The sequence below is a fragment of the Artemia sp. Qi Xiang Cuo genome, chromosome 14 (genome assembly GCF_049724085.1).
Source record: "Artemia sp. Qi Xiang Cuo chromosome 14, ASM4972408v1, whole genome shotgun sequence".
In the NCBI taxonomy this organism is placed as follows: Eukaryota; Metazoa; Arthropoda; class Branchiopoda; order Anostraca; family Artemiidae; genus Artemia; species Artemia sp. Qi Xiang Cuo.
Window position 1 is genome coordinate 44,715,816 of NC_142807.1, and position 22,520 is coordinate 44,738,335.

The window sequence follows — 22,520 nt, forward strand, 5'->3', positions numbered from 1 at the left end:
TAAACCTAGACATAAAGCAGGATTTTGAAAAAATCACAAATGTAATTTTATTTTGACACAATTTTTGAAGAAAAGTCCTTCAGTTACATTTGTTTATATTTTAGTTCAAGAAGCTACGTTATTTAACACTTGCTTAAAGTGAACACGTAAACCTAGAAGTTAAGTAAGATGTTTGAAAATATACAATATGATCTTTATTTTTGAAGAGACATTCTGAATTCTTCCGAGTCACATGTCTGTAAAGAGTTCATTAACGAATGGTGCAAGGAGCGACCTGATAATCGAAACTCTAGAGACGGTTTTGATACCAATAGATACATCAAAGAATCAGATTTCAATGCTGATTTCAAATATATAAGTTATTAGTCCTACCCATCAAAAGTTACGTGCCTGAGAAAATTTGGCTGATTTTCGGAAAAATGGAAGAAATACCCCTAAAAGTTATAAAACCTAATGAAAATCACACCATCATATTCAGCGTATCACAGAACCCTACTATAGAGGTTTCAAGCTCCTATCTACAAAAATGTGGAATTTTGCTTTTTTTACCAGAAGAAAGATCACGGATGCGTGTTTATTTGTTATTTATTATTTTTTTTTTGTTCCAGGGGTTATCGTATCGACCCAGTGGTCCTAGAATATCGTTGAGAGGACTCATTGAAACGGAAATTAAAAGTTATAGTTCCCTTTTTAAGTGACTCAAAAATGGAGGGCAACTAGGCCCCCCTCCCACGCTCATTTTTTTCCAAAAGTCACCTGATCAAAATTTTGAGATATCCATTTTGTTCAGCAGGGTTGAAACTATGATAACTATGTCCTTTAGATGACTTAATTCCCATGACCCTCGGGGGAATATTGCAGTTATAAACTTTGCCCATTGTTTACATATATGGCCATTCTGTTGCAAAAACACACAAAGTTAGAAAAAAATACAAAATATTCCTTTATTATCTCCGCAATACGGGTAAAAATGAAGAATTCATACCCATTTTCAACTAGCTAAGGGTAAGTGTTTTAAATATGAGCTTCATATTTCTGTTGCGAAAACACACAAAAGTTGGAAAACACAACCTGACCCCCTAATTGAAGGATATGAATTAGAACCATGGGAAAGTAATTTCATTGTATTTTGCATTTCCCATCAGATGACACTTTTCGAGTAAAGTAAAGAGCTACTCAGACTCAAACTCAAAGATATGATGAAATAATAACGAATAATTGTTCAAACCTTAAATTTTCTGTATTACGGGAATAGTTTATTTTCGAACCATTATATCTACAAAAGGTTCAATACCTGAGTTAAACTAAGGGTTTCAATTTCAGGAAAAAATTACATTTTGACAACATTTGACAATTTACCAAATTTAAAGTTTTGTTTAGTTTCAAAATGTTTTTCTGTCACTCATCTTCTTTAATCATTCACAAACAATACTAAGAAAACCACTTCCCATCGGTTTATTGATTTTAAATTATTAAGAAGGCTATTATTTCATTGAAATATACATTTTACATTTTTAATTTTCATGCTTTAGATAGCATCTTGTCCTTTGGTGTAAATTGCAGCTGAAGGCTTATTTCATCATATTTTGCTTATTTTCGTTGGAAAACACGCTGAAAAGACATATTATTGAACTCACATCAAACATTGCCGGGCTTGCATTTGAAGAACCTTCCATTATTTTCTATCTTGTCCTCTATTTCAGCATACACTGACTTTTAAGCTTTTCAGCACTCTTAAATATACTACCTAATGGTTATTTATTTCAGCGAAATTGTGCAAACTGTTGATTTAGAACAATAATTACCTTTCTATATATCAATTAACACTCACTAGAACTGCCACTTTTCATGCGGAGAATGGTTTCAAAACAATACTTCTACATCGCATAGACTATTTGTGTCAAACGAGACATCTTCAATGCAGATTAATTAATTGTTACGTTCGATTTTGTTTTGGACACAGGAGAGCATCAATGGGAAGTGAGAATTTCTGTAAAACTATCAAAGATTGATTAGTGTATGGTGACTAGCTTAGCTCTACGTACGAGAAAGAAAGTTCTTAGGTGTGGAGTCTTCCACTGTCAACCATGCTCTTGAAATCCTTGAATTAGGTTAGAGACAGACAAAAAGTTAGGTGTATGGCTAGGTTAGGTTAGATTATGTTAGGTTAATTTAGTTAGACTAGCTTAGCCTATGCAGCTCTCCCCACTGCCTCAACCATCGCTCTTGAAACTTGAATTAGGTTAGAGACAGACAAAAGTTAGGTGTATGGTTAGGTTAGGTTAGATTATGTTAGGTTAGGTTAATTAACGGCAGCCTCTTTTGTTAAGGTTTTTTATTGAGGGGGCTCCTGCCCTCTCAACAAAAAGTTAGGTGTATGGTTAGGTTAGGTTAGATTATGTTAGTTAGGTTAATTTAGGTCAGACTAGCCCCCCACCTCGGGGCCACGGGGACTGAAAGCCTACCACGGGTGGGACCCCCACCACCAAGGTTAGGTTACCTAACATCTCAAGGTGACCACCCCCCACACCCCTGGGACCACGGCCGAAAGCCTGACACGTAGGACCTCACCACCAAGGTCAGGTTAGGTTAGATAGGTTAAGTTACCTAACATTTCTAGGTTAACTTACATCAGGTTAAGTGGCGCGCCACTTAACCTGATGTAAGTTAACCTAGAAATGTTAGGTAACTTAACCTAATCTAACCTAACCTGACCTTGGTGGTGAGGGTCCTACCCGTGTCAGGCTTTCGGCCCCGTGGCCCCCGGGTTGGGGGGGGGGGTGGTCACCTTGAAATGTTAGGGAACCTAACCGTGGTGGTGGGGGTCCCACCCGTGGTAGGCTGTCAGGCCCCGGGGCCCCCGGGGGGTGGGGGAGCTAGTCTAACCTAAATTAACCTAACCTAACCTAACCCTACACCAAACTTTTTGTTGAGGGAGGGGGGAGCCCCCCCCCCCCCCAAATAAAAAAACATAAAAATAGAGGCGGCCGTTAAATAACCAAACTTAAAATAAACAAAACAAACCAAACCAAAAACCTAAATTTTTGTGTTTCTATAACCTAATTAAAGGGATTTCAAGAGCGAGGGTTGAGGCGGTGGGGGAGGTGGGCGGGGGGCCAACGGAGGCTAAGCTAGTCTACCCTAAATTAACCTAACCTAACATAATCTAACCTAACCTAACCATACACCTAACTTTGTGTCTGTCTCTAACCTAATTCAAGGGATTTCACGAGCGATGGTTGAGGTGGTGGGGGAGCTCCACACCTAAGAACTTTTTTTTCTCGTACGTAGGCTAAGCTAGTCACCATACACCTAATCAATCTTTGATAGTTTTACAGAAATTCTCACTTCCCATTGATGCTCTCCTGTGTCCAAAACAAAATCGAACGTAACAATTAATTAATCTGCATTGAAGATGTCTCGTTTGACACAAATAGTCTATGCGATGTAAGAAGTATTGTTTTGAAACCATTCTCCGCGAGTGAAAAGTGGCAATTCTAGTGAGTGCTAATTGATATATAGAAAGGTAATTATTGTTCTAAATCAACAGTTTGCACAATTTCGTAAATAAATAACCGTTAGGTTAGTATATTTAAGAGTGTTGAAAAGCTTTAAAAGTCAGTATATGCTGAAATAGAGGACAAGATAGAAAATAATGGAAGGTTCTTCAAATGCAAGCCCGGCAATGTTGGATGTGAGTTCAATAATATGTCTTTTCAGTGTGTTTTCCAACGGAAATAAGCAAAATATGATGAAATAAGCCTTCAGCTGCAATTTACACCAAAAGGACAAGATACTTATCTAAAGCATGAAAATTAAAAATGTAAAATGTATATTTCAATGAAATAATAGCCTTCTTAATAATTTAAAATCAAAAAAACGGGGGAAGTGGTTTTCTTTAGTATTGTTTGTGAATGATTAAAAGAAGATGAGTGACAGAAAACATTTTGAAACTAAACAAAACTTTAAATTTGGTAAATTGTCAAATGTTGTCAAAATGTAATTTTTTCCTGAAATTGAAACCTCTTAGTTTAACTCAGGTATTGAACCTTTGGTAGATATAATGGTTCGAAAATAAACTATTCCCGTAATACAGAAAATTTAAGTTTGAACAATTATTCTTATTATTTCATCATATCTTTGGTTTAGTCTGGTAGCTCTTTACTTTTACTCGAAAAGTGTCCTCTTGTGGGAAAGGCAAAATACGATTAAATTACTTTCCCATGGTTCTAATTCATATCCTTCAATTAGGGGGTCAGGTTGTATTTTTTCTAACTTTTGTGTGTTTTCGCAACAGAATGGCTCATATTTAAAACACATACCTTTAGCTAGTTGAAAATGTGTATGAATTCTTCATTTTTACCCGTATTGCAGAGGTAATAAAGGAAGATTTTGTATTTTTTTCTAATTTTTGTGTGTGTTCGCAACAGAATGGCTCATATATGTAAACAATGGGCAAAGTTTATAACTTGCAGCCCTTCCCCCGAGAGCTGTGGGGGAATTAAGTCATCCTAAAGGACATAGTTATCATAGTTTCAACCCTGTTGAACAAAAATGGATATCTCAAAATTTTGATCAGGTGACTTTTGGAAAAAAATGAGCGTGGGAGGGGGGCCTAGTTGCCCTCCATTTTTTGGTCACTTAAAAAGGGAACTAGAACTTTTAATGTCCGTTTCAATAAGTCCTCCAACGATATTATAGGACCACTGGGTCGATACGAAAACCCCTGGAACAAAAAAAAATAAATAAATAAAAATAAACACGCATCCGTGATCTTTCTTCTGGTAAAAAAAGCAAAATTCCACATTTTTGTAGATAGCAGCTTGAAACCTCTATAGTAGGGTTCTGTGATACGCTGAATATGATGGTGTGATTTTCATTAAGGTTATATAACTTTTAGGGGGTATTTCCCCCATTTTCCCGAAAATCAGCCAAATTTTCTCAGACACGTAACTTTTGATGGGTAGGACTAAACTATATATTTAAAATCAGCATTGAAATCTGATTCTTTTGATGTATCTATTGGTATCAAAAACCCGTTTTCTAGAGTTTCGGTTATCATTGAGTCGGGTCGCTCCTTACTTACGATTCGTTAACACGAACTCTTTGAACACAATCGCATGACTCGAATAGAATTCAGAATGTCTCTTCAAAAATAAAGATCATATTTGTACATTTTCAAACATCTTACTTAACTTCTAGGTTAACCTGTTCACTTTAAGCAAGTGTTAAATGGCTATAGCTTCTTGGAACTAAAATATAAACGCAAATGTAACTTAAGGACTTTTCTTCAAAAATTGTGTCAAAAATTAAAATTACATTTGTGATTTTTTCAAAATCCTGCTTTATGTCTAGGTTTACATGTCGATTCTAAGAAAATGTCAACTTGCTTTTTCTTCATGGAACTAAAGTATAAGCATAATCGTAAGATTCGAGCATAATTCCTAATTTGTCGTAGAAAATAAAAATTACATTTGTGCATTTTCAAAAATCTCACTTTACGTTTCCAGCTTTATAAGTCAAATCCAGGGAAGTATTAACTACTTTTGCTTCTTGAAACTAAAATATAAACTCAGTCATAGCTTTCGACCAAAATTTAGGACTTTTCTTAAAAAATTGTGTCAAAAATTAAAATTACATTTGTGATTTTTTCAAAATCCTGCTTTATGTTCTAGGTTTACATGTCGATTCTAAGAAAATGTCAATTTGCTTTTTCTTCATGGAACTAAAGTATAAGCATAATCGTAAGATTCAATCAGAATTCCGAATTTGTCGTAGAAAATAAAAATTACATTTGTGCATTTTCAAAAATCTCACTTTACGTTTCCAGCTTTATAAGTCAAATCCAGGGAAGTATTAACTACTTTTGCTTCTTGAAACTAAAATATAAACTCAGTCATAGCTTTCGACCAAAATTTAGGACTTTTCTTCAAAAAATTGTGTCAAAAATTAAAATTACATTTGTGATTTTTTCAAAATCCTGCTTTATGTCTAGGTTTACATGTCGACTCTAAAGGAAATGTCAACTTGCTTTTTCTTCATGGAACTAAAGTATAAGCATAATCGTAAGGTTCGATCAGAATTCCGAATTTGTCGTAGAAAATAAAAATTACATTTGTGCATTTTCAAAAATCTCACTTTACGTTTCCAGATTTATAAGTCTAATCCAGGGAAGTATTAACTACTTTAGCTTCTTGAAACTAAAATATAAAATCAGTCATAGCCTTCGACCAAAATTTAGGACTTTTCTTCAAAAATTGTGTCAAAAATTAAAATTACATTTGTGATTTTTTCAAAATCCTGCTTTATGTCTAGGTTTACATGTCGACTCTAAAGGAAATGTCAACTTGCTTTACCTTTATGGAGCTAAAGTATAAGCATAATCGTAAGATTCGATCAGAATTCCGAATTTGTCGTATAAAATAAAAATTAAATTTCTGCATTTTCCAAAATCTCACTTTACGTTTCGAGCTTCCAGGCAAGTGTTAACTGCTTTAGCTTCTTGAAACTAAAATATAAACTTAGTCGTAGCTTTCGATGAAAATTTAGGACTTTTCTTCAAAAATTGAGTCAAAAATTAAAATTATATTTTGTATTTTTTGAAGATCCTACTTTATGTCTAGGTTTACATGTCGATTCTAAGAAAATGTCAACTTGCTTTTTCTTAATGGAACTAAAGTATAAGAATAATAGTGAGCTTCGAGCATAATTCCGTATTTGTCGTAGAAAACAAAAATTAAATTTGTGCATTTTATAAAATCTCACTTAACGTTTCCAGCTTTATAAGTCAAATCCAGGGAAGTATTAACTACTTTTGCTTCTTGAAACTAAAATATAAACTCAGTCATAGCTTTCGACCAAAATTTAGGACTTTTCTTAAAAAATTGTGTCAAAAATTAAAATTACATTTGTGATTTTTTCAAAATCCTGCTTTATGTCTAGGTTTACATGTCGATTCTAAGAAAATGTCAACTTGCTTTTTCTTCATGGAACTAAAGTATAAGCATAATCGTAAGATTCAATCAGAATTCCGAATTTGTCGTAGAAAATAAAAATTACATTTGTGCATTTTCAAAAATCTCACTTTACGTTTCCAGCTTTATAAGTCAAATCCAGGGAAGTATTAACTTCTTTTGCTTCTTGAAACTAAAATATAAACTCAGTCATAGCCTTCGACCAAAATTTAGGACTTTTCTTAAAAAATTGTGTCAAAAATTAAAATTACATTTGTGATTTTTTCAAAATCCTGCTTTATGTCTAGGTTTACATGTCGACTCTAAAGGAAATGTTAACTTGCTTTACATTCATGGAGTTAAAGTATAAGCATAATCGTAAGTTTCGATCAGAATTCCGAATTTGTCGTATAAAATAAAAATTAAATTTCTGCATTTTCCAAAATCTCACTTTACGTTTTGAGCTTCCAGGGAAGTATTAACTGCTTTTGCTTCTTGAAACTAAAATATAAACTCAGTCATAGCTTTCAATGAAAATTTAGCACTTTTCTTCAAAAATTAAGTCAAAAATAAAAATTATATTTTGTATTTTTTGAAGATCCTACTTTATGTCTAGGTTTACATGTCGTCTCTAAGGAATTGTCAACTTGCTTTACCTTCATGGAACTAAAGTATAAGCATAATCGTAAGATTCAATCAGAATTCCTAATTTGTCGTAGAAAATAAAAATTACATTTGTGCATTTTAAAAAATCCCACTTTACGTTTCGAGCTTTATAAGTCAAATCCAGGGAAGTGTCACCTGCCTTATCTTCTTGAAACTAAAATATAAACTCAGTCGTAGCTTTCGATGAAAATTTAGGACTTTTCTTAAAAAATTAAGTCAAAAATAAAAATTATATTTTGTAATTTTTTGAAAATCCTACTTTATGTCTAGGTTTACATGTCGTCTCTAAGGAATTGCCAACTTGCTTTATCTTCATGGAACTAAATTATAAGCATAATCATAAGATTCAACCTACGGAAGGTCTAAGTGTTGTAGAAATAAAATTCTTAGATAGTAATCGACTTGAAATTATCGAAAACTATGTATTGAGTTTCTGAGTTTTTGAATTTCTCAGATCACAATGGTGCATCATGGTACACTTGGTCTTAAATATTTATGTAGTCGGTACAAAATTAAATGTTAATAGAATTTTTATTTATAAGCTTTGTTTAACTAATCTGATTAATTTAAATCTTCAAAAATAATTTACTCCTATTAAAAACAACTCACTACGGCACCTAGTCGACCGAGAAGGACACAGCTGTGCATGTCCCCCCACCATAGAGGATGAGCGGTCTATACTTACCTTTTTAGAAGTGATTAATTAGAAGTATGTTTACAGAAAATTTACGTTTAAGCAATTATTCAACTTTATTTCTGCTCTCTTTGATTTAATGTCGTAGCTCTTTACTTTTCAGTGAAAAACATAGTTCTTGGAAAGGTTTTTTTCCTGGTTTTATCACAGACATTAAATCTCATACAGGCTTCTATCAATGACATTAAATCTCACTCCGTATGTAAAAAATAATAAAAAAAACCCACATCTGGCTAATTGATGAATTTTAGACATACAAAATTATAGATAAAATGAAAAATAATAAGTAACCCTGTTTAGTACATTTATAGAACACCCCTCAGTATATTCATGAAGACTATACCTTTCCACAGAGCTTTTGACCATAGTGTTCTCGACCTTTTTTAGGATGTATGGGCCGAGTGGGAGCTCACAGAAAATGAGGAGCTTCTTTTGTGTAAATCTGAGATTGTTAGTTCAGATAATGATGACGACGTGGTAGAAGTTCATTATACATCATCTGGACTATCGTATACATCAGATGATTGGGTGAGGAGGGGACCCTCAGGGAGACTGTGTGTCGAAGATGATGATCGTCTATATGTTAATATGCCCACTCTGAGTAATATCGAAACATACAATGATGATGATGATAGCATTCAACTACATACAATACCGTCACCTCAAATTGAAGAAATTACCATTGAGGACGAGTTAGTGGAGGATGATGAGGTCATATATTTAAAAAGTATTATATATTGATTTGACAGTTGAATAAAAATATATAGAAGAATGATTTTTTTTATAACATTGATAAAAAACTTGGCTGTGGACTGATAGTAGGCCTACTCTTTGGAGTGATTTAATGAAACTGAACTATTCATGTACAGAAGTCTCTGCTGGTATCCTTATTCTATACATATCTAGTATGACAAAATAAAAATAGCAGAAACAAATTTATTGTATGATTATGGTATAAAACTTTTCAAGCATATCAAAAATGGGATTTATCGTAAAATGGCATATTAGAACACTTCCACCATGGTTTCCGTTGTTTAAAATCCTTTTCGTAGAATGATCTCTTATGTTGTTTCTTAAAGGGCCACTTTTTCTCTTCTCTTGGAGCATAATCATCATAATAATCCGAGTTATATCTTGCACAATACACATTTTTCCTTGGGTTTTCGCTGCTGTCTTTTACACTATAGAGAAAGCCCTCTTTTACCAGTCTCTTCTTTTGATTCTCCTTTTCTATCATATCAATCCTTCTTTTATCTGAGCTTACTTGCAATCAATATAAATTTCTCTCCATGTCACATATAATTTTTCTTCTCGTTTCCTCCAGATTCTTCTCATCTGTCTCTGCCTCTAAGCTATCTAAACAATCAGTAGGTTCATGTGAATACTCAAAATCATGAAAATGTCCTTTACAAATAGAACAGTTGCAATAAAAGGATATTTCTAACTCAACTTGTTCGCTCATGTTATTACACTGCTAACTAAAAACTTAGTGAATTCTATTCACAGACTAATAAAACTATAACAAAAATCCTTTCTTTATATTCACTCCACCGCTACTATGTAAAAAAAGCCCTCTGATTGGCTGAGAAGGAAACACGTGATCTAACTGTTTCCGGGAAACTCATAACATTTGGCGAGAGCAATAACAACAAATACTATTTCTGGACACCATGACATTCACGATCGTTTACACAATCAAGTTCTCGGAAATTCACTTCCCCCTCGAGTCCTAGATCAATAACATTATTCCCGTTAGAATTCAATGCGCATGTGCAACCTTCGTTCCGGAGTTATTACACATAGAAACACCAAATAAATCGACCTTGGAAAAAGAGGTCATTGACCGATTACGCAGTCATTCTCCCTAGGGAGGCTATGCCCTTATTTGAGTGTGCAAAAAAGTTATAGGTGGCAGCAGGGGTGCCACATGGGGCTCAATAAGGCCCTTCTACTAATCGACAACTAGCATAACTTATAGCCCTTGCCCTGAGGGCTGTGGAGGGTTGAAATCCCCAAAAACATAGTTACTAGACCTTTTTAATTAAGTTGGACAAAACAGATATCTCAAAATTTTGATAAGATGTGTTTGGGGAAAAGGATGGGGGGGGGGATTGCCCTCCGATCACTTCTGACTCTTAAAAAGTGCCTTCGACAACTCCTTATATACGAAATGCTTTGGTCAGAACCCCCTCACCCCCCCCCTCCCCCCAAAAAAAGAAATCACATCGTTCTTTACTTAGGCGGCACTATTGCGCTGCCAATAAAAGAGCGGGAAATTCAGAGTTGATAGCCTCCTTACGCATTGGGTAATTTTTCTTGTTCTAATTTTTTATGATATTCTCTAATTTCATTTCGTTTTTTAGACTTAATTATACAGAACAATGGCCGCTCTTAGGGTTTATGGTGCCCGGGGGGAATTTAAACCCTCCCCCCCCCGTTCCACAGAAAAATTCTGGGAACGAATAGCATGCATTTTGTCAATTTACGCCTATTTTGAACGGCCACGGTTCTACCTCATAAAAAGCAAACGACATCCCCTAGTAACTGAAAGTTTATAAACATGCTCTGAAAAAAGAACAAAAAACTATCTACTGAGAAAATTTTAATTTAAAGGTGATAAGGGAACGCTGTTTTTTCAGTTTACCATGAAAGTTAAAATTCATTGTGAAAAAATAATTATTAGAATTTCGGAGCCTGAAGTATGTCGAAAATGGCAGTGGATCGAAATCAAAAATCCACCGTTGGAATCACCATGGTGAGGGTGAGGTTTTGACCTGAGGTTTCCAGTCCCCATTTTAAAAACACAAGGAAATCGAAATTTACCTCTGGTGCTGGGGCACTGGAACATCGTAGTCTCTAAAACTTATTTAAAAGTTTGTGCTTATATCTACCCACCCTTGTAAAGTGATAAATGGAACCAGATATGGCACTTTTGGGTGCCATTCCTGGAGTGGAAAGGCTGGGAAGGAGAAAAGGGCTTCAATAAAATCTACTTGGGCCATCTTTTAAACGGAGGGGCACAATCCCCCTCATGAATGCACCCCCTCAGTCAATGAAAATAAAATAATACGGTTTCTAATTTCTAATTTCAGTTGAAAAAAACTTGTTTTTTATATTTATTTTCTTATCTTTTTCAAATAATGCCGGGAAATCTGCTTCCCCCTCCATGAAAATTTCCCTTTCCTCACGGGAAACTCCTCCATGGAGAGTTACTGTTTTGTAAAATATCCCCCTGGAAAATTCCCACCGTACAATTCCATCCTCGCTGACCCCTCCCCCACCCGTAAAATTTCTTGTGACTGATTCTATTCTAAAAAAATTCTCCTTAGCTTGCTTTCATTTGAAAAAAGACTTTGATTTCTAATAGTTTTTAGGTCATGCCGGACATCTCCCTTTGTGGACATTTTTTCCCGAACCCTCCCCTCCCCCCCCCCGGTGGGAAGTTGCTCCCGTGGAAAACTCTCCCATGGAGAATGCCTCCCGCAGAAAATTCCCCCATGGATAATTCCCCCCACAGAAAATCCCCCCCCATAGGAAAAATTACCCGAATAATTCTAACTCCACTGAAAATTTCCTCTGGATAACTCCCCTTCAACATCTCCACATGCAAAATCGATCCGGGAAAGAGAAAGTAAGAAAAATAAAAAGAACTTCGTGCAGGAATTCTGTCAAATTCCCACTGCGTAAAATTTCCCCTTGAAGATTCACCCCCCGGAAGCTTCCCTTCCCACAGAAAATTCTACCAATGGAAACCCAAACCAAAAATTCCCCCTCTCCAAAAAAGTCTGTATACTTCTTACTTCCAAATAACAAATACTATACATAAACAATAGGCATATTTTATAACTTACAGCTCCTTTTCCAGAGGCTTTGGGTGGTCCTATCACCTCTAAAGGCATAGTTATTGGACCTTTCAACTACACTGAACAAAAATGGCTATCTCAAAATTTTGATTGGGTGACTTTGGAGAAAGGGGCATGAGAAGACGGCTATTTGCCCCCCCCCCTGTCTTCTGGTCACTTAAAAAGGGCACTAGAATTTTTAAATTCCGTTAGAATGTGGCCTCTGTCGATCTTCTAGGACCATTCTTCTAGGCTCGATACGATCACCCCTAAAAAAAACGAATAAACACTCATCCGTGGTCTGTCTTCTGGCAAAAAATACAACAATTTGCATTTTTGCAATTGCTGGTTGGAGCTTGGAAACCTCTACAGTAGATTCCTTGATTTAAAGATTCCTCGATTCCTTGGGTCCCCCCCCCCCGCTTTTTTCGAAAATTAGGGCATTTTTTCAGGCTCCTAGCTTTTGATGGGCAACACTAAACTTCAAAAACTTAATGAATCTATATATTTGGATTCAGCATAAAACACTAATTCTTTTGATGTATCTATTGATATTAACATTTAGAGTTTTTTTGAAGTTTTTTTTAGAGTTTTTTTGTATTAACATTTCCAGTTTTTTAGAGTTTTTTAGAGTAAAACGCTAATTCTTTAGATGTATCTATTGATATTAACATTTAGAGTTTTTTAGTTTTTTTTAGAGTTTTTTTGTATTAACATTTCCAGTTTTTTAGAGTTTTGGGCACAATTGAGCCGAGTCGCTCCTCACCTACAGTTCGTTACCATCACGAAATCTTCAGTTTAGGGAATAAGAGGCATGACGAGTTAGTTAAAAAATACCCGTTCTTTAACTGGTCATTGGGACGCAGAGTTTTCTTTCCTCATTCTATCCTTTAGCTAGGTGAAAACAGAAGCACGTAGAAACCCAGTTTATTCTTATTACATTAAAGGGGAAGTATCCAGAAAAACAGCTGAAAACAGCTTTGCTTGATGCTTCAAACTTGCCTTGGACTATCTTCCTAAAGTAGGGTAGGAAGAAAGTTGGGATGTTTTATAATAGCCGAAAGTGTATTTTTTTGGAGGGGGGGGGGGGTGAAGGCTCATTATGTCCTGATTATTGAACTATGCAAATGAATTGTGGTATGTCAGACACCCATGATTTTCCTAATGCCACAAAATGTATGGTGGACAGTATAATTAGAATTATAATGGAAATGTAACTTTTGTTAACCCAAGATTTGGTGTTGCATCAGGAACTTCATAATATGCTTATTAGTCTTGGTAATTGGATAATTCCCATCTCTATAAGTGAATAGCCCATAAAAAGTACTGGACTTTCTCATAGACAAAATTAATTTTAAAGATAAGAATTATTGTATGACCTCGTTTTTTTCCTCAGTAAAGGTTCTGGAGACAGAAGATAAGGGTTAACCAATGACCTTGTTTTTATCCTTAAAGCGGTTTGGAGACGGTACCTTTCGGAATTAATCATGTTCTAATAAATAGATCAACTGTAAAGTAAAGATTATATTTCTGTACATTATCATGGGGTGGTGTGATGAGCACAATAATAGTGCAATAATAGTAATTACAGCTATTTTTCTTCATAGGCAAATAAACGGCAAACCTAATTCATATATGATGTTTCGTACTTTTCCTACTCTGCCCAGTTTCCCATCCTTGAGAGGATTTCTCGTGTCTCCTCTTCTGAAAAGTACTAGTAAGACAATCTGCATCTCATTTTGGGCTGTACTTTCCGCACCATCGACAGGAAAACAAGGATCTCTAGAGGTTTGTTTAATTTAAGTTATTCAGTTAACTCTACATTCCACATTAAGCAAGTCATAAAAGAGTAATATTTATACCGATGATTTCGGTTGTATCAATTATGTGACGGATTAAAAAGCGAAGTATTTATTCTTAAAAAAATATTTGAAATAAGAAACAAACGCCTGTTGACTCTATATGCACATAGAAGATGAGGCATGTCTTCCCACTTTCGACCCCACGGATCTCATAGCTCTTGAAATTTAAGCTGTAAGTTCTTATGTTTTCCATATAATCAAACTATCTTCATTTTTTTTTATTTGTGATCTTTCCAAAATATTAGATTTTTGAAAACTTCGGATTTTGACTATGTTACATCAAAAAGATTAACTTAATGAATTCGAAATGAAACAAATTAAAATATCGAATGAATATTAATGAATGAATGTCGACAAGAACATTTTGGCTGTGACTGTTCCAAGTATGATATGTGAAATTGTGTTTGAAGTAAGACCAATGTACAAAGACAACTTTTTTCTGTGCTCTTTGAAATTCTCTTCATGGAATTAGAGCTTTAAAACATCAAAATTATCTTTAATAATTAAAAAAAAAATTAAAGCGAATGCCTTAAATGTTTGTGCAAAAAACATAACTTATCTAAACTAATATAATACTTAAAATAGGTAATAGTTAAGTATATAGTGTAACGAAAATAAATATAGAATGGTTTACAATAATATATATCTAAACTATTGGAATTTGTATATAGATGTGAAATGTGTTCTGTATCCTCCTGAACAGATCTCTTTTTGATCCTTAAGGGTTGAAAATGGGACCACTGCGGGACTCCACATCCCATTTTATGATCCACTGATAGAACTCAAATTTCATAAGAATAGCACTCGGTTCTTTCGATAAGAAGGAAAAAATCACAGCGCATTCCCTCGACTACATCCATTTTCCATTTTTTCCCAGTAAAATCAAGAGTCTTACGTATCAGATGCCTTTATTGTGCCCAGGAACAATGAAGCAACTTTAAATTTATCATCAAGGATATCATTTACTATTGTAACCAGGAGCTGGATAGCATCTTCTGTAGAATTAAATAATAAAAACAAGTTTTTTTAACTGAAAGTAAGGAACGACGTTAAAACTGAAAACGAACAGAAATTATTCCGTATATGAAAGGGGCTGCCCCCTCCTCAACGCCTCGCTCCTTACGATAAAGTTTTTTATTGTTTAAAAAAAAATAGAGTTGTGAGAAAGTCAAACTTTAGCGTAAAGAGCAAGGCGTTGAGGAGGGAGCAACCCCTTTTATATACGGAATAATTTCTGTTCGTTTTAAGTTTTTACGTCGTTCCTTGCTTCCAGTTAAAAAAAAATGTTTTTTTTTATTTAATTTTTGAACGTTTTTGAATTAATGCAGATTTTGATTTTGGCTCACATTACATGAATAATTAAAAAAAAAATTTGCATATTAATTTTAATTTTATTTGGTTAAATGGCTTTGTCGAAACTTGTTTAATTTTATTTACGAACGTTTTTATTGGTAATAAATATAAATAACTTACGAATTAACTTATGTAACGAACTTCTATATTCATATATTTTTAATACATATATTAGGGGGTTCGCCCCCCAGTCAATACCTCGCTATTTAAGCTAAAGTTCAAATTTTGTTCCAATTCTTTAAAAATGACCCCTTAATCACAAAGGCCGTTATTTAGAATAAAAAGCTCTTATGAGAGTACTAAAAAATCTTTGGCTTATAGAGCGAGATATTGCCTAGGGGGTGAACCCATTCATATGCTTAATATTTTCTGTTCGTTTTAAGTTTCGATGTTGCTGCTTACTTTCAGTTGAAAATTTTTTTTTTATATTTAATTTCTGATCTTTTTTTAAATAATACTTGGAAATCCGGCACCCCCTTCATAGCAATTTCCCTTCCCCCATGAAAACTTCCTTCATGGAAGATCCTTCCACATAACCCCCGATTCCCCCACTACCAAAAAATATCCCCCTGAAAACTTCTGTATACTTCCCAATAACCAAAACTATATGTTAACATTGGGTAAAGTTCATAACTTTCAGCCCTCCCCCCGGGGACTTCGGGGGACTAAGTCATCCTAAAAGAAATATTTATCATATTTTCGACCATGCTGAACAAAATGGCAATCTCAAAATTTTGATCGGGTGACGTTGGGAGAAAATGAGCGTGGGAGGGGGCGTAGTTGCCCTCCATTTTTTTGTCACTTAAAAAGGGCACTAGAACTTTTAATTTCCGTGACAATAAGCCCTCCCATGATATTCTAGGACCATTGGTTCAACACGATCACCCCTGGAAAAAAAATAAATAAATAAACACGCTTCTGTGATCTTTCTTCTGACAAAAAATGCAAAATTCCAGATTTTTGTAGATAGGAGCTTGAAACCTCTACAGTAGGGTTCTCTGATACGCTGAATATGATGGTGTGATTTTCATTAAGGTTCTATAACTTTTAGGGGTCGAAAATCAGCAAAATTTTCTCAGGCGCGTAACTTGATGGGTAGGATTAAACTTAATGAAACTTATATATTTGAAATCAGCAATAAAATCTGATTCTTTGTATGTATCTATTGGTATCAAAATCCCGTTTTCTAGAGTTTCGGTTACCATTGTGCCGAGTCGCTCCTTACTTACAGTTCGTTACCACGAACTGTTTGATAACCTCTTGGAAAACCCAACTAGTTCATAAAAAATCAAAACTACCCACTGTAATATTCAATAATTTCTACACCACTCTTGAAAAAAGGCATTAGTGAAATCCTTCTGTAATTATTACAATCTTTTGGGTCGGTCTCTTTAAATAATGGCACTTTTTTTTGCTCGTTTAAAGCACTCGGAAATGAACCTTTTAAAGCAACCATTAGCCAGATCAACAAAACCACCCCAACTTCTTTTGTGAATACGCAAGTCTCTAAATACCGAGCCTGAAATAGTGACTGTTGACCAAGTAAACAAGGATTTTGCAGACATAGTTTTGGTTCATGTTACTTATAGAGTTGATATTCAAATAGGTGGATTTGGAAGATCTATGGAAGAGTAAATGTTTTCCCTTTTTTCTTTAGTTGATCGTTTGATGTATTTTTCGTTTTAAATGTTATTGTTGCTATTGTTTTTTTTTTTTGTTTTTTTTTTTTAATTTATTTTTAAATTTTTTTAAACCCACCTCCTTTCCTCTCGGTGGTACTAACTTCGTTATTTCCCAAACTGACAACTACACTTATGTACCACTAAAAATAAAAAAAAAAAAAAAAAAATTAAAAAAAAAAAACCTACAAATTTTTTAAATTTAAATAAGAAAAACAATCAAAAAATAAATTTTAGCAGTAAATACTATGCAGAATTCATTTGGGGGTATTATACAACCAATTAACCAACATTAATACAACATCTGCCTAGCCGCTTTGCAGGGTGCCCTTCCAGTATAGGGAACACCTTCCATGGTGGCACCAACTATCGAACTCCAAGAAAATACTTTAATTTGCCTCCAAAATCCCTCTGTTTACCTTATAATCCCATCCTCCCAAAATTCTCTCTCTTACCTCAAAAACGACCAAATAAAAAACTTTATAAAAAAAAAACCAAATAAAAAATCATCTTACACAAACATACCCTCAACACTTAGACAAAGTTTTTCATTTTTAATTTTTTCCTTTATTTCCTCATTTTCTAAAAACCCTTTTCAACTGCTCAAATTCCCCCCCCCCCAAAAAAAAAAAAAAAAAAAAAAAAAACATAATTTAATAAATGTTCATTTCAAAATATTTCTCAAATCTATTACTTATTCTAAAAAAATCTACTTCTATATCCAAAAACTTATTTAAAATATTGATATTTATTTTTTCCTTTCTTTTTCTTCTACTCCATACATACCGTCATAAATTTCCTACTATAAAACACACCATATTTTTCTTTTTATCCTCCATTTTTTCCCTTATATATAACTTTATAATCTTTTTTTTATCATCCTCGCTTTCTATACTCACACCTAAATTTCTTACTATCTCAAAAACAAAATTAAAAATATTTTCATTTTTCTCACACTCCAAAAATTCATGAGATAGTCCATCTAGTACCACCTCTGAACAGAGGTGACACCTTGGGTTTTCACTTCTAATAAAACGCGCAATTGCTATTGTTTTTGGATACTCAACCAAATAGGCCGTTCAGAATTTCATCATTTGATTGGATTGTGGCCAAAATTGTGCTAATGCTGTCAGCTAGTGACCTCAATAAATATTTTCAAATCTTCAATAAAGTGAATGGCAATCAGCCATGATGACCCTTAGTCCATCTGCTAATGTGCCAACAACTTCAAACTTTTTTCGACCTTAGAAAATTCGCTTTAATTTTCAATATTTCAGTCTTTCTTGGCCAATGCACTAAAGTAGAACAAGATACACTAAAATAAGCCACTGACTTACGCTACCTTTTTATCTGCCTGAATGCGCTCAGGTAACTGTTCGCACAATTATAGGTTTCATTTTGTCCAACTGGTCGCAATACAAACGAAGAGTGTGAAATCCTTTGGAGATTGAACAATGACCAAAATAAGTACTGGTTCTACGCTCAAACTAGTTTAAAGCTGCAAAGGAATGGCTCATTTGTAATAGCAGGAATTCAAGGAAGTGGTGTGCCTGGTACAATTGCTATAGATGACGTTGTAGTTTCTGAAAATGAATGCGAAAGTAAGGAATAAGTTTTATTTTATTGATTTTTGATACCTCATTGACATTCTTACGCTCCACTCAAGTGAAATCAATTTTCACTAAAATTCTTTACATATTTCACAGTGTTTATGAATATTAAAAATTATTATTCATAAACACTGTGAAAGACTTAAAAATCTTAAGTCTGGAATATTGCATTGGCACAAGCAGGGGAAAATTATCCCTTTTCAGCATATTGGGATGCCCATCCATTCGTGAGTAAACTATTTTCGACTCAGAGTAATTTTGTTGATTGAGGATTGAAAAGAAAGCACGGAGTAATTGTCTATTCTATAGAATTTTTGAGTTTGGGTTTGTTCATTTGCTTTTCTCTCTGCAAGGGCCCGGGTCATATCATGATCTTAAGGTGAGTTAAAAAGACCACTTGTTACAAATTAGATTCAATATTTGCTTTCCGAGCAAAACATGATTATATTTATTAAAACTCATATCGCTAGCCAAATAAAAAGAATCAGGATTTTTTTTATATCTTATGGTTAATGTTAGCCTCTTAAGTCAGCTAAAATACAATGATGATCCAGCAACAAATTTAGCAAATTAAACAACAGGTTACTTTAGCACTACTTGACAAATAATATAGTTCCAGGGTTAGACTAAATTGTCACAAATTCTACCAGTGGCCAAGATTCAATCACGTTATTTTTACCAACGCTGCCGTTAAACCAGTTCTTTCCACTGTCAGAGGTGGTCACATTTTTGTCCGATTACGGTCACGGTTAATTTATACTTCCTTTCCCTACTAAATCCAAACAGATTTCTTTGGATTTTTCAATTGCATGTATAAATGGGTAAAAATTACGACATATGATTCATATGTCATACCCAAAAAACAGCGGATTGAAATCAGACTTCAACAATGGAATGAATGGAATATTAATATTCCTTGAAATGCGAGGAAGATGCGTAGACCAATCAGTGACGAAAGATAAATTTAGTTTTTAGGACCACGGGGATGTGGTCCTAAGTGAATGATGCTTAAAAAAGAATGCAGTGTGACTTTAAAATAAGGCAACGGGTTAGTTGCGGAACTATTAGTTTCTCGTATAAGGGTCCTTGCTTTACCATTTAACTTTGACAGTGGTTTAAAAAAAAAAAAGAATAAAAAGTTGACATTAATGTAGTAGGGCAGTAAGTGACAAAAGATTCACTAAGCGATGAAACATAATTTTTAAATTGATCCAGGAAAAATAAGTTTTAGCTTCCTAAGGATTCCAAGATCTTTAGGTCTACTTAGAGAACCGCTTGACAGATGGATATCAGATAACCGAGGGGAAAAAAGAAAAAGTACAGGAAAAAATTAAAAATTTGACTTAGCAACAATTAGGGCAAGGCAATTGGCATCGAACTATAGGACGAGTCTCAAAATGGTGAACTAATTTCAAAATCAGCTTAAACTTCGTTACTAACTGCAGCATTAATGGTACTATCATTAGCAAAAGTGACGAGATCGTCCTCATACTGTGAAGGTGATCGACTTTTTTGAGCATTGAAAGATTCAAGATAACATAGGTGACGGAGAACGGTAGGTTTCTGTCTCTTAACTACCACTATCATTAACATAACTCTAAAAGAGAAACGGCCAAAGAAAGCAACCTTTAGGAACACCAAACTCGATTTCAGACGAAGAACAAAAAAGGGAACCTATAGAGATAGTTCTACCTGACAAATAAGAATAAAACAAAGCATAACACTGCCCTCTTACACCCTACCATAACCCTGCCATATTATATAAGTGATAACTTATAAAGCAGAATCCCATGGGTTAAAGAAACCAAAGCTTAACGGACATCCAGAAATATAGAAGTAGGAATCAAACTAGAGACGAGCGCAGTGTGGAGAAAATTCAGAAGAGTTGCACAATCATGCTCCTTTGAATGCTTAGCCGAAAAAATAAGCTGAAAATCCTGGGAAAACATCTTTTGCCTCTAGAAAGGCAAGTAGACTGGAAGGCCTTTTCAAAAATGTTGCTATAAATAGACAGAAATGATATAGATCGATAGTTGGCTGGACATTTCCGTGGTCCAAGTTTATGTAAAACAAGCACTGTAGCTGACTTGAGAGAACTGGGGAAATCCCATTTTCAAAAGACAGATTTATAATTTTTGTCAGTGGAGAAATAATTGAAGGAAGAATGAACTTGATTACCTTAGTAGGAATATAGTCCATGCCAGACCACGAAGAACCTTTCAAGTTATGGGCAATCCTGGCTATTTTATAACATCAGAAGCAGGATCCAATGCTATCGCTTGAAACAAGGCAGGCCCTGATAAGATTTGTAATCTAGTTGCGAAGGCAAAGACCTAACTGAAGAAGTATTAGTTTTCCCAATATTGGCTAAAATCTGAGGCAAATGCTACTTGAACAGACATCTCACCCTCAACAACTATGCCATCAACTAAAAGACGTGGAGGGACAGAAGAAGGCCAAGAGAAGGTTTGAAGACGGAATTGATCACCTGCCAAGTATTTCAGATATCTTTCCCACATTCCAAATTTTTTTTTTAGTAATAAAGGGCTAGGAATAAGTGAAGATGGAAACGTCATGCTGGGTAACGAGAAGATCGATAAAGTGGAGAGCAATACTTACCTAGGTAGAACAACCAAGTCCCATGGTGTTTTTTCACAGTTGAAAAAAGTTGGCTCCAAGAAACGGAGGCTGAAGAAAAGGGGTTCGAAAAAACGGAGAAATTTTTGCTAGATGTTTTGTAGAAAAATTGCCTACGGTTTTTTGGGTACTAGACTGACCGATAGTATCTCAAACAGTAGGCTCTACGAAAAGCATGGTTCAATCCCACTTTCTAAGGCTATAATGAAAGGTTAAGACGGTTAGGGTACGTTGTGGATGGAGTATGACAGATTGCCAAAGATTTTTCTTTTTGAACGATTGTCTAGGGCCAACCAAAAGGAAGGTCGTATCCGGTTGGGGTGGGATAATGTCGCAAGGGAAAGATTTAAGGAAAGTGAAAACTTCCTAGAAAGGTGTAAAGAAGGAGGCGTTGAGTAGATAGAGATGGAGGAGGACCGGGTGAAACTGTGTTGGCCTCAGGCGACTTGGTACTGCAGTGACTTGTTATTAGTAGTAGTAGTAATAAAGGGATTTGGCTTTCCGGCACAAGGAGTTAAAGACATTTCTGTAGAGTTTGAACCACAGAAGACATGCAGCACTAGAAAAAGGCTTTGCTGACATAAGCTTTCCAAAGATTATTGTATCTTCTGTAGCTCCTAAAAAGACCAGGGGTCATCCCTGGGTTAAGACAAATAGATCTTTTTGACCTAGAAGAAGTAGAAAAGGAGGGAGCACATACGTTAAGAATAGAAACTTTCACTGACTCATTAAATGAATCAAACTTTAGAAATAAATCTTTTCCCACGTCAAAATTATCCATGAGTTATTAGTTAACCGTGATCTGAGGCAGAATGACAGGTATTCCTCTTCATCATTTTTTCAAAATTAATTAAGAAAAAAAAATCCTAAAAAGAAGTTTTTCAAAGAAAAGTTAAGGCCATTTTAAACTGAAGATCAGCATAAAAAATTACCAGTTAAAATTCAAACTAAAAACAACTAAAAATTACTATTAAAAAATAAATGAAACCCAAAACGAACAGAAATTAAATAAACAATCATAGCAAAAAAACATACAACAAGTAATAATATAAATGAATAAATAAATCCTAAAGCGAGTTACGCTTAAATTGAATATGCAAATCAAGCTTAAAACGAAAAAAAATATTTTGCTATTGAAGTATAAATAAAACCCAAAACGAACAGAAATTAAATAAACAATGAATACAAACAAAAATACAATAGATAATAATGTAAATGAATAAA

At 34.5% G+C, this 22,520-nt stretch overlaps 2 protein-coding genes across 2 annotated transcripts in view; both read left to right on the forward strand.

Annotated features, from left to right (window-relative positions):
- Positions 1-18,661, forward strand: part of LOC148944512 (MAM domain-containing glycosylphosphatidylinositol anchor protein 1-like) — a 23,880-nt gene extending 5,219 nt beyond the window's left edge. The window contains exons 2-4 of the mRNA XM_089100565.1: positions 8,761-9,005; positions 13,763-13,943; positions 18,440-18,661. Coding sequence (XP_088956691.1) covers positions 8,761-9,005; positions 13,763-13,943; positions 18,440-18,661 — 648 coding nt within the window. The remainder of the gene's footprint in view (positions 1-8,760; positions 9,006-13,762; positions 13,944-18,439) is intronic.
- The window catches only part of LOC148944511 (uncharacterized), a 154,810-nt gene that overhangs the window by 47,178 nt on the left and 85,112 nt on the right, over positions 1-22,520 (forward strand). The window lies entirely within an intron of this gene.